This window comes from Branchiostoma floridae, chromosome 12 (genome assembly GCF_000003815.2).
Source record: "Branchiostoma floridae strain S238N-H82 chromosome 12, Bfl_VNyyK, whole genome shotgun sequence".
In the NCBI taxonomy this organism is placed as follows: domain Eukaryota; kingdom Metazoa; phylum Chordata; class Leptocardii; order Amphioxiformes; family Branchiostomatidae; genus Branchiostoma; species Branchiostoma floridae.
Genome location: NC_049990.1, coordinates 1,950,466 through 1,969,007, shown reverse-complemented (window position 1 = coordinate 1,969,007; position 18,542 = coordinate 1,950,466). Strand labels below are relative to the sequence as shown.

Below are 18,542 nucleotides of genomic sequence, written 5' to 3'. Positions count from 1 at the left end.
CACACGAGAAGTATAGAAATTCACCGTTACTTCTTTTTTACTTCTTATTCCAACCAAAAGAACATGATATCCAGCAGACGAGATACCAAGACCGGAAGTACTGCAGTATCTTTGAAAGTCATTTAGGGCCTATTTTCTGATTTTTTTTCATTTTCCCAACACCACATCAGTGTTTGATAAAGACACAATCTCTGTAGTAGCGTCCACCAATACCCGATATCACAGAGCCGGGGTGCGGCTAGAATCTTTAATGTGCGTCCACGCTACAACAGTTATTACAGTTATACAGTGGGCTCTGCATTCAGCTAAGCAGAGGTTTGGCGCCGGCTATGATGACGGGGAAAACATTCTTTTTTCAAGACAAAGAAATGGGGACAAAATAGAGAGCATCAGAAACGCCTAGAAATACGTCAAAAACAGTCTGAGCCGAACCTCTGCTTCGCCTATCGGATATGGTATTACTCCACCGCCTCGTGACCGCACACATACCAAACCAGTCAGGACCTGTGTGATCAACTTTCAATCTATCCGCAATAAGGTACCTGAACTGCATGCATTTTGCGAAGCTGTGCAACCAGACATTGTTGTTGGCACTGAGACGTGGCTGGACTCGTCAGTGGGCAGCAGCGAAATCTTTCCGGACACGTACAATGTGTTCAGGAGAGACAGAGCTGGCCGGGGAGGGGGTGTGCTTGTTGCTGTAAAGAACAACATCATAGCAACCCACCACCCAGACCCGGACTGTCCCTGCGAGTTGACCTGGGTCCGGGTCCATCTGGCTAACAGTAAGTCCATCTACATAGGGGCCTACTATCGCCCCCCCTCAGCTGGTCATGATGATTTTGCAGCACTAGAAAGATCAGTGCTGCAAAAGCGGGCTAATAACAACAATGCCCACATCTGGCTAGCAGGTGACTTCAACCTGCCTGATGCGACCTGGAACCCTGAAGCTAATACCACCGCTTCCAATCCATCCACTCTCACTAGCAATTACATCAGCCTTGCCAATGACTGTGGTCTGGAACAAATGGTCTGTGAACCAACTCGTACTGTGGGGCAAACTTCGAACACCCTGGATCTGTTTCTCACCACAAATTCCACCTTAGTGGAGAGAGTCAAAATCTTACCAGGTCTCAGCGATCATGACATCCCGCTGATTGATGTTCAAGTAAAGCCCCAAACATCAAACTCAAAAGATCGGCTCATATACCTGTGGAGGAAAGCTAACATCGATGCACTTCAGCAGGATATGGCAACTTACAGTCGAGAGTTTGCAGACCAGGCTCAGCACAACACTGCCTCAGAAAACTGGGAGCTGTTTAAGGCAGCCGTTAGTGGTGCTGCCAATAAGCATGTCCCCAGGAAAAAAGTGAGCGCACAATCCAACAAACGTTGGATAACTCCCCAGATTCGCAAAGCTATGCGTAAGCGGCTGAACTTTTCCAAGGCTAGGAGATCCAACTCCAATGAAGCCTGGGCAAAGTTCAAGAGGTGTAGGAAGGGCGTTAAGCAGAGAGTTAGGAAGGCCCATAGGGATTATGTCTCCAACTACCTGGAGTCTAACATCGAGGATAATCCCAAGGCCTTTTGGAGCTATGTCAAATCCATCAGACAAGACTCTACTGGTGCGTCCGCCCTAAGACATCAGGGGGTGCTAACATCTGACCCCAAAGAAAAGGCTGATGCACTGGGGCCCAGTTTGAGTCAGTGTTTACCAGGGAGGATAAGACCACCGTTCCTACCCTTGGCGAACCCAAAGCTCCAACTATCCCCTCCCTTAACATCACAGTGGAGGGGGTAGCCAAACAGCTCTCCTGTCTTAACCCCAGCAAGGCCACAGGACCAGACGGATTACCACCTCGCCTCCTGAAGACCGTAGCCGAACAAATTGCGCCAATATTACAGGTCATATTCTCCCAGTCAATATCCACGGGAGATGTTCCTGAAGATTGGAGAACAGCTAACATCGCTCCAATCTTCAAAAAGGGGGACAGAACCTTGCCATCAAACTATAGGCCGGTGTCTCTGACATCGGTCTGTGGTAAAGTGCTCGAACACATCGTGCACAGCCACATGATGAAACATCTAGACGCTCATGGCATTCTGTCCCCTGCGCAACACGGCTTCAGGAAGGGTCTGTCCTGCGAGAGCCAGCTGGTGCTTACCCTCCAAGACCTGGCCAAGAACATGGACCAGAACAAACAGGTCGATGCCGCGGTGCTTGACTTTAGCAAAGCATTCGATACTGTGCCACACGAACGTCTGCTGAGCAAGCTCGAGCACTATGGTATTTCTGGCCTCCTTCAGTCTTGGCTTAGGGCCTTCCTTACGGAGAGAACCCAGAGGGTTGTCTTTGACGGTGGAACATCTAAAGCTGTCAAGGTCACCTCTGGAGTTCCGCAGGGTACTGTGTTAGGCCCTCTGCTATTCCTGCACTACATTAATGACCTACCCGATTCCGTAGACTCACATGTTCGACTGTTTGCTGACGATTGCTTGATTTATCGAACTATCAGCAAGCCTTCTGACGCACAAGGGCTGCAGTCTGACCTCGATGCGCTAACAGAATGGCAAAATCGTTGGCTCATGTCGTTCAACCCCTCTAAATGTCACATCCTCCATATCACCCGTAAAAAGCACCCCATCATAACTCAGTACTCCCTCTGTGGAGAAGCCCTTACCGGTGTTAAGTCCCACCCCTATCTTGGAGTACAACTGTCCGACGATTTGCGGTGGGACACCCATATCAACCACGCCACTAGCAAAGCTGGTAAGGTCCTAGGAGTCATTCGGCGCAACTTGACCCATTGCCCATCTAGGGTCAAGGCCACCTGTTACAAAGCGCTGGTACGGCCTCACTTGGAATATAGTGCCATCGTCTGGGACCCGTACACCAACAAAGGGATACAGGCGGTGGAGGCCGTCCAGCGCAGGGCAGCCCGAGTGACCCTAAATGACTACCGGCAGACTAGCAGCGTGACACAAATGCTTTCAGACCTGCAGTGGCGCCCTCTCTCCGAAAGGAGGAGGAACGCCCGCCTCACCTTTTTCTATAAAGTAGTCAACAATAATATTAACATAGACGCCAGCAATATTCTGAAGCCTGCCCAAGGGCGCACCCGGGGTAGTCACGACTTCAAATATCAACACATATTTGCACGCACCGATATCTACAAACATTCTTTTTTCCCACGCACAATTCCCGAGTGGAATGCCCTGCCTGGCACGGTTGTAAGCGCTCCCAACGTTGAGCACTTCCGTGCCAGGCAGGCGGCCTGCCCGCCCTAACCCGGGAGCCTCAGCTCCCCCCCCCCCCTACTTTTGCCCCTCGCGGGGTCATTTGGGGGTAACTTATGCAGATGCAGATGCAGAAGAATGCAATATCGCGACATATTCATATATGGCCTCCTTCGGTCAATATTGACCATGGTAAAATCCTAATTGATATCAGCCCTATAACGTCGACTGTGGCTAAACAGTCCTATTACGAGAATGACAGTCCCTGTCACATATCGCGACAACTGTTGAGTAATCAGGAGTCGGTGTCTGACCCAAGATCATAGAATACTTCCGGGTCATTCCGCCGCGGCTTCCTGTTTACTCGGAGAGTCGAGAGTGACAGCGGTTTGGAAAAGTTCTAGCCTCTACCAGGCTTCGTGGTTTGGTGGTCTAATTGTAGAAATTGGTCAAATAGAGTAAATACAGTACGCTAGGGGAGTCAGCCGGCCGAGTAGGGACATTCTCCAAACCACACAGCCTGTGAGGAGTCGCTATCGTCTTTGTAGTCGACTAATCGCTATCTAATAGGTGCGAAGTGGTTAAATTACCCATTTATTGCTTTCCGACTCGCCCGTGACGGGTCTTGACAGCAGAGGCCGGTCATGGAATATGTGACAGGAAGCGGTCAGAGGTATCATCTAAAACAACGCTAGATACCTATGTTACTTTATTAACTGCAGCCAACGGGCCCGAAAATAACTGTATGTTTGCGAAAATAGATTGTCCTACCACCATGAGCGGGCCATTAGCACATGGTCGCGCCACCGTCCGCACGGAAACCTTCTTTCAAATCCGGCAACGCGGCAAAAATGACTGGTTCATTTTAGTAATTTCACCCATGAAAATAACGTCTGTGATTTTGTTTATCTCATGGTATGGGTTTTAGAAGTCCCATACCTTCTGATAAATGAGAAATTTCCCGAGAAAAACAAGTTATAACAAATCACCCCCGCTTGTTGTCACGTTTGCTGATTGTCGGGCTACTTCACTAAAAGCATGGGCGAGCAGTTTGTTAAAAAGAAACACAGACGCCTTTATTTAAATAAATATTATGAAGTCATTTTTTTTAAATATTTTTTCCTTTAAATCTTTAACGAATAAACTTACAATTCATTTGTAAGGTTAAATGTAGAGAATAATGATACCGCACGCATCGCTTCTACCCGCATTACAGTAGGCTATCCCAATGACCCGTATTGACCTCGCGAGCGCCATGCTGAAATTTCGGGCCGTCAAAACACAAGCCGAAAAGGCCATCTTCTACGGTGATTTCCCGACAATTATCATTGAAAATCGATGTTGCTACACCTTTGAAAATGACGTAGTCGTCTTCGGCAATATTTTTATCGCATGCGTTTTGTTGTCGTTCTTATTTTCACCTTTGTCCCAGACCCAGCTGTTCCACGCGCCCGCCGCGCCCCACTGGGCGCTGGACGATTTACGACTTAAATTATGTCCAGCGCTGAGATACTTCCTTTGTACAAATAATTGGGGGATTAATTCTATATCGTGTGTTCTTACCGACTCCTCACAGGCTGTGTGGTTTGGAGAATGTCCCTACTCGGCCGGCTGACTCCCCTAGCGTACTGTATTTACTCTATTTGACCAATTTCTACAATTAGACCACCAAACCACGAAGCCTGGTAGAGGCTAGAAAAGTTCCCGTCCTTCCGGAGCAAAGACCACAACTTTCGCGGCTTCAGAGACAACCTACTGGTGTTTGTGTGCAAGGCTAGGGTTCAAGTTTGTTCAGGTAAGACGATTGTATTTTGACTCTAGAATCTTGGTAGATTTGAGTAGACGATTGTATTTTGACTCTAGAATCTTGGTAGATTTGAGTATTTTGACAGAAAACTGAAGCGTGTCGTGATTTTGGTAGGTGTCCTCAGCTCCATTTTCCTATCTTCTGTGGGAGTTGAAAAACATACCATAGCCTGCAGATAGAGATACACATGTTCCTTTGTAACTTTTCTCTTTAAGGGGAGGAAATGTTCTGTCAAATTTCACATGGGGAAGATAACGTAAACAAAATGTGGGGGTTCGTAAGAGGTTTACAGAGGGTCAATCTTTATTTCATGTTTTTGGCGTTATAAACAAGAAATACGTTTAGGTGTATTTACAACATACTGCAGGGTCAAGTTTCAAGTGTTTATTGGTGTTAAAAAATATCTTACTGGCATAAAGGGCGAAGTTGATACATGTAAGGTATACTGTAAACCCCTCCGTCCGCCCCTGGGCTAGCGCTGGAAAGTCCCCGCCATTCTAACATCTGGTGTTCATCATGGCGTGTTTCGCATTTTCCGGGGAGGTTCAGTAACTGATGGTTAGATGTGTTTTAATTTTAAGGTTTTCTCTTTGTATTTTTCGGCACAACTAGTAGGAAAAGAAATATCCGATTTCGCTGAAGTTTTACCGGGCGACGTGACACATGATTCCTCACCCCCGATAGAGATTATCGTTTGAAAACAAAGACAAAAATTGTCCGCCAAAATTGTCCCATGTTGCCAACAATAGAATGAGAATGCATATAACATGACTGCTAAAATGTTTGAAAAATGTCTGTAATTATTTCCTAATACATACAATACAGACAAACGAGGGTTCCGGTATTTAAGGCTTGTACCTAATGGGGTTTTCTAGCATATGACTCACACGCAAACACACTCACACACACACAAACACACACACACAAACACACACACACACACACTCACACACTCACACAAACACATGAACACACACGCTCACGCACACGCACACATGCACATTCACACACGCACACACACACGCAGACACACACACGCAAACACACACACACACGTATACATATACATTCACACGCACATATATACATACATACATACAAACACACACACACACACACAGACACACCAGACACACACCTTGATTGATCTCTTACATGATCAACCATATTATCCCCGCAGAAGTTACACAAGAGCACAAGATCTAGGATGATGTCGACAACAAGCAGTGCCCAGAGTTTGGGAGATGTCAGAAGAAAGGCAAGAAAGGATTCTTCTGAGCGATCTGTCAGAGAGAAGAAACACTACAGGTGTGAGGAGTGCAACAAGCAGTTCAGTCAGCTGAGTGATTTGAAGAGACACATGCGGACTCACACAGGGGAGAAACCCTACAAATGTGAAGAGTGCAGTAGACAGCTCAGTCAGCTGGGTGATCTCAAAAGACACATGCGGACTCACACAGGGGAGAAACCCTACAAATGTGAGGAGTGCAGCAGGCAGTTCAGTGTGCTGATTGCTCTAAATACTCACATACGGACTCACACAGGTGAGAAACCCTACAAGTGCGAGGAGTGCAGTAGCCAGTTTAGTCAGCTGAGTCATCTGAAGACTCACATGCGGACTCACACAGGGGAGAGACCCTACAGGTGTGAGGAGTGCGGCAGGCAGTTCAGTGACCTGAGTGATCTGAACAAACACATGAGGACCCATACAGGTGAGAGACCGTACAAGTGTGAGGAGTGCAGCAGGCAGTTTAGTCGGATGTATAGTCTGAAGAAACACATGCGGACCCACACAGGGGAGAAACCCTACAGGTGTGAGGACTGCGGCAGGCAGTTCAGTGAGCTGGGTCATCTAAAGAAACACATGCGGACTCACACAGGTGAGAAACCCTACAAGTGTGAGGAGTGCAGTAGGCAGTTTAGTCGGCTGGGTCATCTGAAGACTCACATGCGGACTCACACGGATGAGAAACCCTACAAGTGTGAGGAGTGCAGCAGGCAGTTCAGTCAGCTGTATAGTCTGAAGGCACACATGGGAACTCACACAACGGAACTTGTAGAAGTGTGAGAAGTTCAACAAGCATTTCAGTCTGTTCGTCTTAATGGACACCAGCTAACTCACACAGGTTAGAAGCAGGTGTGAGGAGTGCTGATGAAGCCAGCAGTTTTGGAAATGAATCAGATCCGACAGTTTAGTCAGCAGTTGAACCTGAAAGGTTATATGCACTGACACGTTGTCAGTAAAGCCAGTTCATTCCATGTTTCTAGCCGCCAGCCTTTTCTATTATGGTGTTCATTTTGATATGTAAATAGTAAAGTTTAGTCACTTTGGTTTTCTAGAGTTTAGTTTCCAAGATGGCAGTTTTGTTGAAAGTGTATCGTGTTTCAGTTCCTTTCCTGTTCCGTAACTTCTATGGAATATTGCACACCTTGTTAGAATTGTTTGTAGCAAGATAGAAGCCAACTTTTGTAGATCCTGTTTGAATTGTTTCGTAGTAAACTAGAAGTTAACTATAACCAGCACGTTTTGGTAAGTAAGATATGTCTACGAGGCAGGAAAAAGTAGAATTTTGTTGGCTGTTTTGCAATTCCTTTAAAGGTACATAGTAGACCGTGTTTGATCGTTTGCTAATGAAGTAGAACTGAAAGTAACATGCCTTTCATTAAATAGAACGTAACATTTATTTTGTACCTAAGCTAAAAACTAACACTTGATTTGTAAAAAGTAGAACTAGAATTTAACATTGAAGCTAGTTTTTGTACCTTCATCGACATTTACTGAACAGTACCAAGTCAATGTCTAAAGACGAAGAGTATTGAAATGGTTATTTTCCTTTTCTCCTAGGAATAGTATCTCTAGCTATTTTCCGTAACGTTATAGATTTTAGACTTGCAGTTAGATGGGAGAATAGTAGACCAATAGAGGTGTTAATACTCTTGTAGTATGATTTCACTTCACTTTTTGATTTCTATTTTCGTTGTTGATTTTGATAGTTTGTATTGATCCATTTTGTTTAAAAGTTTGTTTTTTCAACTGAATAGTTGGAACCATGCATGTAGTTGTTATTTCACCTTGAATTTATAATTACATGAGAAATATGGGAAATTCACATTTACTTATGTCCCAACCAAAAGAACACGGGATATTTATCACACGTGATACCAAGACCGGAAGTCCTGCTGTAGTGTCTTTGAAACTCAAAGTCATTGGAGGCCGATTATCTAATCATTTTAGTTTCCCAACACCACATCAGTGTTAAATAATGACACACAATCTCTGAAGTATGGTCCACCGATATCACAGGGCCGGGGTGTGGCTGGAATCTTTAATCTGCTACAACAATTATTACAGTGAGAAAAAAAAATTAAACAAAAACAGTTGGGTTAAGCAGAGGTTCAGCTGCAGTTACGGCTATAATCATTGGTCAAATGTCATTTCCAGTTTATTCAACTGTTCTCGCGATATTAAGCGCTTCAAGCAGAGGTTTGGCTTCGACTGACGTCTTTTGATGTTTTTATCAGGCTTTCTATTTTCTTACATTTCCTCATGTTTGGCTGGCGAAAACGGAGAAAGGGGGACAAAAATAAAAAGCCCCACAAAAAAGGCCTAGAGATACGTCGGAACCAAACCTCTGCTTTGAGAATACAATATCGCGACAATTGTGGAGTAATCAGGTGATGATGGTTGACCTATGATCATTGAATATTTCCGGGTCATCTGCACCGAGACTTCCTGTTTACTCTACGTGGCGGATCAACAGCGGTTGGGAAAAGTTCCCGTCCTTCCCAAGGTCCTTGTCCTTCCGGAGCAAAAACTTTCGCGGCTTTAGAGACAACCTACTGGTGTTTGTGTGCAAGGCTTGAGTTTACGTTTGTCCAGGTAAGACGATCTGTTGTATCCTGACTGTAAAACGTCTGTAGAATTGACAGAAAACTCAAGCGTGTTCAGGAGGGGAAGCGAAGAGGGAGGCAGAAAACAACGTAAACAAATGTTGGGGCCATGAGGGGTTTACCGAGGGTCTTTCTTTTAGCAACTGCTTGGGTTGTACCCATCAAAATGCGTGTTTAGGTGTATGTTCAATTGCAGGATCAATTTTCAAGTGTTTTCATTGATGTAGAAAAAGTTTTATTGGTATGCAGGGCGTAATTGATATATGTACGGGATACTGTAAAACCAATCTGCCCGCCCCTGGGTCGGAAGATTTCCGCCATCATGGCGTGTTCCTTATTTTACGGGGAGGTTCAGTAACTGATGCTTGGATGTGATTTCAGTTTTAGGGTTTTCTCATTCAGTGACTACGTGATACAAAGTTATTTCACACATTTTACCGAGAAATTAATCAGAAGTCGAGAGATTCGGTCACCGTTTATTTGTTTTCACTGTAGCTACAAGCGTGGGGTGGCGTCTATCGTCAAGAGTCGCACTCCTTTGTTTTCGCCCTATTGTTATGCTCTTAAACAATAGATGTCGGTCCCTTTCACATACGTTAATCTCATTTGAAGTCATTTTCATGACAAAATAGAAGGAAAACAGCTAAACCCAAAGGGCCAGACTGCAGACGGCGTTCTCGCCAGCGCATTTGAGCTTTTAGTTTGCAGTGATTTCAGCGAATTCTATTCATAGCAAAAATCTGTGTCAATGGCAAAATTAACCGCAATTTCGCGGCTCACTAGGCCTTATGCTAAAATTCATGCATTGTGGGCTATGGATAAACTAGCATTGAGCGTCTCTGACTTGATCGTTCCTATTGTCTCTACAGAAGTTGCAAATCTAGAAGGATGTCGACAACAAGCCGTGCCCAGAGTTTGGGTGGCGTCAGGAGAAAGACGGAAATGGATATTTCTGTGCGATCTGTCAGACGTGAGAAACGCTACAAGTGTGAGGAGTGCAGCAGGCAGTTCAGTAAGCTGAGTCATCTTGAGGAACACATTCGTACTCACACAGGTGAGAAACCCTACAGGTGTGAGGAGTGCAGCAGGCAGTTCAGTAAGCTGGGTAATCTGAAGGCTCACATGCGGACTCACACCGGTGAGAAACCTTACAGGTGTGAGGCATGCAGCAGTCAGTTCAGTCACCTGAATACTCTAAAGAATCACTTGCTGACTCACACAGGTGAGAAACCCTACAGGTGTGAGGAGTGCAGCAGGCAGTTTAGTCGGCTGGAATCTCTCAAGACGCACATGCGAACTCACACAGGAGAGAAACCTTACAAGTGTGAGGAGTGCAGCAGGCAGTTTAGTCACCTGGAATCTTTCAAGACGCACATGCGGACTCACACAGGGGAAAAACCCTACAAGTGTGAGGAGTGCAGCAGGCATTTCGGTCAGGTGGGTGATCTGAAAAAACACATACGGACTCACACAGGTGAGAAACCTTACAGGTGTGAGCAGTGCAGCAAGCAGTTCAGTCACCTGAGTAATCTGAAGAAACACATGCGGACTCACACAGGGGAGAAACCCTACAAGTGTGAGGAGTGCAGCAAGCAGTTCAGTCAGCTGGGTGATCTGAAGAAACACATACGGACTCATACAGGTAAGAAACCTTACAGGTGTGAGGAGTGCAGCAAGCAGTTCAGTCGGCAGTACAGTCTAAAGAAACACATGGAAACTCACAAATGAACTTGAACAAGTGTGAGGGAGTCAAGTTAGCATTTCCGTCAGTAAATGGCATTGGTAGACTCACACAGGTGAGAAACAGGTGTTAAGTGTACCGATGAAGCCAGCAGGTGGGGAAGTGAATCAGATCAGACAGTTTAGTCAGCGGTTGAACCTGAAAAGTTACATGCACTGACATGTTGTCAGTAAAGCCAGTTCAGGTCATGTTTTTGAGGCGCCAGCCTTTTCTGTTATGGGATTCATTTTGATTCCATGTAAAAAGTGAAGTTCGCTTACCCGTGGTGTTCCAAGATGGTAGTTTTGTTGAGTGTGTATCATGTTTCATTTCATTTCCTGTTTCGTAACTTCTGTGGAATACTGCACATCTTGTTAGAACTGTTTCGTAGCAAACTAGAAGCCAACTATTGTAGATCTTGTTTTAATTGTTTTGTAGTAAACTAGAAGTTAACTAGAACCAGCACGTTTTGGTATATCTGTAGAACAGTAGTAAGATATGTCTACAAGGCAGGAAAAAGTAGAATTTTGTTGGCTGTTTTGCAATTCCTTTAAAGGTGTTTGATGGTTTGCTAATGAAGTAGCATCCCTTTTCTAGATAGAACGTAACATTTACATGTATTTTGAAACTAAGCCAGAAACTAACACTGATTTGTAAAGTAGAACTAGAACTTAACATTGAAGATTGTTTTTGTACCTTCATCGACATTCAATGAACAGTACTAAGTCAATGTCTAAAGAAGAAGAGTAGTAAACTTATTATTTTCCTTTTCTCCTAGGAATAGTACATTTATATCTCTAGCTATGTTCCGTAACGTTATAGATTTTAGACTTGCAGTAAGATGGGAGAACAGTAGACCAATAGAGGTGTTCATGATTTTGTAAGATAAGCTTATTTTCCTTATTAGTTATTATCTTAGTTGTTTATTGTGGTACTTTGTTTAGAACAATAGACCAATACTCTTGTAGTATAAGATGACTTTACTTATTAATATCTATCTTTGTTATTGACTGTAATAGTTTGTATCCATCCATTTTGTTAAAAAAAAAAGTTGTTTCAAATAAACAGTTCGAACCATGCATGTAGTTTTTCTTACACATTGAATTTGTTAGCACATGAGAAACGTTGGAAATTCTCATTTACTTATCATGCTAAGCAATAGAACACGGGATATCTAGTACACGAGATACCAAGACGGTAAGTCCTGCAGCAGTATCTCTTAAAGTCGCCAGGGGCCTATTATATGATAATTTCATTTTCCCAACACCTGAACTGTTAATATACACACCATCTCTGTAGGATTATCCACCAATGTTCAATATCACAGAGCTGGTCTGTGACTTAGTAGTAGAAGCTTTAATGTGCGTCTACAACGCTACTGACGGTTGGTAATGTATGTGGACAGTATGTAGTCAGTAGGGATTAAAAAACGCCATGACACCATAAAACTCACCAAACATTCTGTCTGCCGTCTCTTTATATCCGTCAAGACCGCAACCACACGCTCATAACATTCCTCCTCAACGTAACATCGAAATTGCAACACCCATTCCCATCATACACCACTGAGAAACAAAATGGCGGCGCCCATGGACGCCGGCTAAACCATATCGCATACCTGTAATACATTTAATACATGTAACATCATTTCTCAATTTTATCTTGTACAATTGGCTCTTCTAAATTATATCATTACTACAACCTCAGCTTTCAACTGAGCGATGTCGCGACAACTATTGGATAACCAGGAGATGATGTTTGGCCCAAAACAAAAGATCACTTCCGGGTCACATGACGCCGTCTTCCTGTTTACTCGGAGAGTCGAGAGCGACAGCGGTTTGGAACAGTTCCCGTCCTTCCGGAGCAAAGACCACAACTTTCGCGGCTTTAGAGACAACCTACTGGTGTTTGTGGGACCGACTTGTCTTGAAGTTTGTTCAGGTAAGACGATCAGCTGTATTTTGACTCCAGAAACTCTAGATTTGACAGAGAATTTAAGCGTGTACTGTCGTGTTTCGGTAGGCGGTCCCGTCAACTGGTAAACCGTCTTCTGTGGGTGTTGCAAAACAGACCATAACCTGCAGAGGGAAATGATCCTCATGTTCCTTTTGAACTTTGCTGTTTCCTGACCTAAAATAGAGGAAATTTTCTGTCACACTGTTTATTCAATTCACACAGAGGAAGCGAGGATCGAGGAGAAAAGGCGGAAGATAACGTAAACAAATTTTGGGGCCCTTCAGGGGTTTATAGATCTTTCTTTTATGAGTTTGTGGCGTTGTAATCGTTAAAACTAGGAAAACTGCATGTGTGATACGCTTATTTGCTTTTCCAAAAGTCGATTTTGTAGTGTTTATTGGTGTTAAGAAACACCTTACTGGTATAAACGGCGCAGTTGATATATGTACAGTATACTGTAAACCCCTCCATTCGCCCCTGGGTCGGAAACTTCCGGACCCCGCCATTTTCTGACATCTGGTGTAATCTCCAAGCAGATCCTACGATGCCATAACATAGTATCAAAGCTGACCAGGGAGTGTAGCCAGCCAAAGGGAGTCAAATGGGCACCGGTGGGTTTGATACTATATCACGCCACCGTGGATCTGTTTGGAGATTAATCTGGTGTTCATCATGGCGTGTTCCTTATTTTAAGGGGAGATTCAGAAACCAATCCTTAGACGTATTTTCACATTTAGCCTTTTCTAGTTGCACATTCGGGGACAACGTGGAACAAAAAGCATCTGTTTTCGCTGAAGTTTGACCGAGTGATTTCACTCATTTTACCGGAAAATTGATAAGATGTTTTGAAGAGATTCTTATGTTTTCACTGTTGCTACAAGCGTGGGGTGGCGTTATGCGTCAAAAGTCATACTCCTTTGTTTTTGCTGTATTGTTATGCTCGTAAACAATAGATGTCGGCCCCTTTCGCATTCGGTCACCTCATTAAAAACCCGGTTTTCGTGACAAAATCGAAGTGGAATCCAAAGTCAAAGCTACAGACTGCAGACCAGGTTCTTGTCAGCGCGCTGAGCTTACACGCTGTGATTGGCCGTGATTTCTGCGTGCAATTTGGCAGAATTCTATTGCTTGCTTCTCTTTTCCGTGAAAATGCTGTTTCTGTGGCAAATATAGACCACATTTTCGCCATTTAATACGCCTCACTTAAAAATTCATGCATTGCTATGACCAGTATGGATGAAATTTATCTAACTTGATCGTTTCTATTGGCTCAACAGAAGTTACACAAGATCTAGAAGGATGTCGACAACAAGCAGTGCCCAGAGCTTGGGTGACGTCAGGAGAAAGTCGGAAAAGGGTTCTTCTGTGCGATCTGTCAGAGAGAAGAAACGCTACAAGCGTGAGGAGTGCAACGGGCAGTTCAGACAACTTAAGGAATACATGCGGACTCATACAGGTGAGAAACCTTACAGGTGTGAGGAGTGCAGAAAGCAGTTCAGTCGGCTGGGTCATCTTGAGGAACACATTCGTACTCACACAGGTGAGAAACCTTACAAGTGTGAGGAGTGCAGTAAGCCGTTCAGTAAGCTGTGTAATCTGAAGACTCACATGCGCACTCACACAGGTGAAAAGCCGTACAAGTGTGAGGAGTGCAGCAGTCGGTTCAGTCAGCTGGATGCTCTAAAGAATCACTTGCGCACTCACACAGGTGAGAAGCCCTACAGATGTGAGGAGTGCAACAAGCAGTTCAGTCGGCTGGGTGATCTGAAAACTCACATGAGGACTCACACAGGGGAGAAACCCTACATATGTGAGGAGTGCAGCAGGCAGTTCAATCAGCTAGGTCATCTGAAAACTCACATGAGGACTCACACAGGGGAGAAACCCTATGCGTGTGTGGAGTGCAGCAGGCAGTTCAGTGAGCTGGGTCATCTGAACAAACACATGCGGACTCATACAGGTGAGAAACCTTACAAGTGTGAGGAGTGCAGCAGACAGTTTAGTCTTTTCCATCATCTGAAGACTCACATGCGGACTCACACAGGCGAGAAACCCTACACGTGTGAGGGGTGCAGCAGGCAGTTCAGTGAGCTGGGTAATTTGAAGACACACAAGAGGACTCACACAGGGGAGAAGCCCTACAGGTGTGATGAGTGCAGCAGACAGTTTAGTCGGCTGTATAGTCTGAAGAAACATATAGAAACTCACAGAACAGAACTTGTTGAAGTGTGAGGAGTTGAGCAAGCATTTCAGTCAGCTTGGTCTTACGAGACACAACCTGGCTCACATTGTTGACAAACAGATGTTAGTTGTACTAATGAAGCCAGCAGGTGAGGAAGTGAATCAGATCTGACAGTTTAGTCAGCGGTTGAACCTGAAAAGTTACGTGCACTGACAAGTTGTCAGTAAAGCTAGTTCAGTTCGCGAGGCGCCAGCCTTTTCTGTTATGCGGTCCGGTTTGATCCCATATAAATATTGAAGTTCTGTTAGCCGTGTTATTGTAGAATGTAGTTTGTAAGATTGTAGTTTTCTTGGATGTGTATCATGTTCAAGTTCATTTCCTGTTGTGTAACTTCTACAGTGGAATATTGCAGATGTTGTATTAATCGTTCCATAGCAAACTTAAGTTAGTTACGAAGTATGTCCACAAAGAGAAAAATAGAATTTCGTTTCTAAGATGTTTTGTTTGAAGCATTTCGTGTTTTGATTTTTATCGTTAACTTGTATTATGGTAAATTCATGTTTTTTTCTTGTAAAAAAACAACTTACTACTAAAACTTATCATTGTTTTTGTACCTTTTTTAAATATGAACCGTAGCAAGTTTATTTCTAAAAGTGAAAGAGTTCCCCCTTTACGGGTGATTTTACAACCTGAGATGATAATAGATCTATTGTTATTGTACTCTTCTAGGAATAGCTGTTTCTGGGCGTTTGTTTTAAGATTCGCAGTTTCAGTTTAGATAAGATAATTTGAAAACTAGCAGAAGTGTTAAGAATGTTGTAAGATAAGATCAGTTTACCGATTTCTAACTTTCTTTGTTGTTATTATCTTTATTTACCTATTTTGTTAACAGTTGCTTTAGAATAAACAGTTCGAAAATAAACATGTTGTTTTTCTTTCAAATTCAATTTGTTAATACTAGTATATGAGAAATATACAGGAACGTCCCATTTATTTATCATCCCAATCATAATAACACGAGATATCTAGCACACGAAGTACCAAGGCCGGAAGACCTGCTTGGTTATCTTTGAAAGTCACTTGGGGCCAATTATCTGATCATTTCATTTTCCCTGAACATTGTTAATAAACACACGATCTCTGTAGGATTATCCACCAGTGCTCAATATCACAGATCCGAGGAGGTCAGAGGTCATCAGCTTACAGGTAGCCATATTTTTTGTTCCAAGAAAAGCTCATTATCAATCCACAAAAATCCAACCATTTCCTTTGCTAATCTATGCTCTTTGTTGTATCCAATTCAATACTTAGATACCCAAGAACTACCTAGTTGTATCATTTTTACATAACTATTTCTGCAAATTGTTATATTTGATAGTCTGTTAACCCCACCACTGTTGATGAGAATAGTGGGGAGGGCACGCCTCTTGAAGACCTCTTACCTCCCTGCACTACCTTTATAATAATCTGTGCTATTTTACTCCTAGTTTGCGCAATATTCTACTGTAGCAAGACCACGTTAGACTGAGTGCAGTGTTAGATAGAGTAGTAGTAAATTTTCCTGTGATCTGTTTTGTAATTGATCTGTAATAGCGTTTTAGTATTGGGATTTTAGCTCCATTGTTATGTAAATTCAAAGCAGCTGTAAATTAGATTAGATCGTTGCGCCTCATTCCTTGACTGTTGCTTGTTATGTAAATTAGGCTACAGGTACATTGTTGTACAAAGAGCAGATTAGGTCGATTAGATTAGGTAGGTTTGAAAAGTAGAATTACCAAACCTCAGAGAAATGAAGCTTATCTCAGTACTTGCTATTGTTGTTCTGTATATATATACAATTGTAAGCATGAGCAAATCGAAAACACGGGGTCTAAACATAGCCCATCTCAATGTGTGTAGTTTACGCAATAAGGTCAACGATCTAGCACTATTGATGAACCAAAACCAGATACACGTAATGGCCGTAACAGAGACACATCTAGACAATACCATAACAGATGGACAACTTTATATAGAAGGTTACAGTTTGGTTAGAAGGGATAGGAATGGGAGGGGTGGGGGTGTTGCCATTTATACAACAGACATGATAGTGGCAAACGTTAGAGAAGATCTTATGTTTCCCTCAGCAGAGGTACTTTGGCTTTCATGCCACTTACCACATGTGAGACCTTTTCTAATTGCAGTGTTGTACAGGCCGCCAAACTCAAATGCTGGGTATATGGATAACTTGGAAATGATGTTAGATAGAGCCACATGTGAACAACAGGAAGCTTACGTTTTGGGTGACTTTAATATTGACTGGATTCAAAACTCACATGCGTCAAAGAGACTGAAAGAAATGACGGAAAGCTACAGTATGCAACAACTAGTTGGTGTTCCCACAAGAACTGTAAACAGAGGCCAGACAATGACAACATCTTGCATTGATCTTGTTTTCACTAACCAGCCGGACAAATGTGACAATTTGAGACTACAAACCATCGGTTTTTCTGACCACGATGCTGTGATTTTCACGCGCAAGTCCAAAATCCACATAAAGGGACCGAGAACAGTACACAAGAGGTCATACAAATTGTTCAAGGAGGAGGATTTTCTGTCTGACATACGTGAGGCGCCGTGGCACCTGGTCTACAACTTTGATGACGTCAATGAGGCAACGGACATGTTCACAGACATCTTACAAGGCATATGTGATAACCACGCCCCTATCAGGAAATTTACAGTCAGATCCAACGCAGCCCCTTGGCTAACCCCGGACATACAGGAAGTGATGAAGCTAAGGGACGAGGCAAAGAGAGGAGCGAAAGCAACTGGTCTTGAATCTGACTGGGCAGTTTTCCGAAAGCTGAGGAACAGGGTTGTGTCATTGTGCCGCAAAGCAAAAACACGTTTTTACAGAGAAACCTTCGAATCGTGCTCGGGAAATGCGAGACAAACATGGAATACCATCAACTCTCTTTTAGGGAGAAAACACACAGTGAGTCCAACTAGCATTGTGGCAGATGGGAAGCTCCTGACCAAACCCATGGATATAGCAGACCACTTTGCTGGATACTATGAGGATAAGGTCGCCAACCTTCGTTCTTGCATGGACCGCACGGATGCCCATGGATCACCTGAAAACTCACAATCGTTAAACTCACATGTGTTGTCTGGTCAACCAGATAACTTGAATGTGCTGCCTGGACTATTATCTGATAACTCACATGTGTTACCTGGACTTTCATCTGATAACTCACATGCGTTGCCTGGACTATCAACATCTGATAGCTCACATGTGTTGCCTAGTCAGTCATCTTTCACATTTGATCCTGTAACCGACAAGGACGTGCACAAGATCCTCTTACAACTTCAGGACTGCAAAGCACCAGGTCAAGATGGAATCGACAATAAACTGTTAAGGATTAGTTCAGATACCATAGCTGGACCAATGGCATACATTATTAACCTTTCATTTACTACAAGAACCTTTCCCACGAGATGGAAACATGCTAAAATCATCCCAATTCCTAAGGATAATAGGCAGTCACTATCTGGACCAAACTCGCGACCTGTGAGTCTACTTCCGGCTTGTGGGAAGATATGTGAGAGAATCGCTGCTGAGCAGATTGCATCCTACCTACTTCGGTCAAACTGTCAATCTGAGGCACAACATGCCTATAGAAAACTGCACTCAACTGAAACGGCTTTACTGAAGATGACAGACGACTGGCTGGACAACATGGATAATGGGCTCATGACAGCGGTAG

At 43.6% G+C, this 18,542-nt stretch overlaps 3 protein-coding genes across 3 annotated transcripts in view; all 3 read left to right on the top strand.

Annotated features, from left to right (window-relative positions):
* LOC118427815 (zinc finger protein 678-like) overlaps positions 1-18,542 on the top strand; it is a 161,529-nt gene that overhangs the window by 3,248 nt on the left and 139,739 nt on the right. The window lies entirely within an intron of this gene.
* LOC118427947 (zinc finger protein 665-like) lies at positions 64-11,207 on the top strand. Its single transcript, XM_035837914.1, has 4 exons — positions 64-97; positions 567-1,582; positions 6,393-7,108; positions 9,805-11,207. The coding sequence occupies exons 1-4, from the start codon at positions 64-66 to the stop codon at positions 10,661-10,663; spliced, it is 2,625 nt and encodes an 874-aa protein (XP_035693807.1). The 3' UTR covers positions 10,664-11,207.
* On the top strand, positions 13,897-15,715 carry LOC118427828 (gastrula zinc finger protein XlCGF7.1-like). Its single transcript, XM_035837799.1, has one exon. It carries the CDS (start codon positions 13,911-13,913, stop codon positions 14,841-14,843), a length of 933 nt encoding a protein of 310 aa, XP_035693692.1. The 5' UTR covers positions 13,897-13,910; the 3' UTR covers positions 14,844-15,715.

Bases quoted from the DNA above. Each gene is read 5' to 3' on its own strand.
- LOC118427947 (XM_035837914.1), top strand. From the start codon at position 64: ATGATATCCAGCAGACGAGATACCAAGACCGGAA. The intron at 98-566 runs GTACTGCAGTAT...CATTTTGCGAAG, and splicing joins ACGAGATACCAAGACCGGAA to CTGTGCAACCAGACATTGTT. The intron at 7,109-9,804 runs GTGAGAAGTTCA...TTGTCTCTACAG, and splicing joins ACAACGGAACTTGTAGAAGT to AAGTTGCAAATCTAGAAGGA.
- LOC118427828 (XM_035837799.1), top strand. From the start codon at position 13,911: ATGTCGACAACAAGCAGTGCCCAGAGCTTGGGTGACGTCAGGAGAAAG.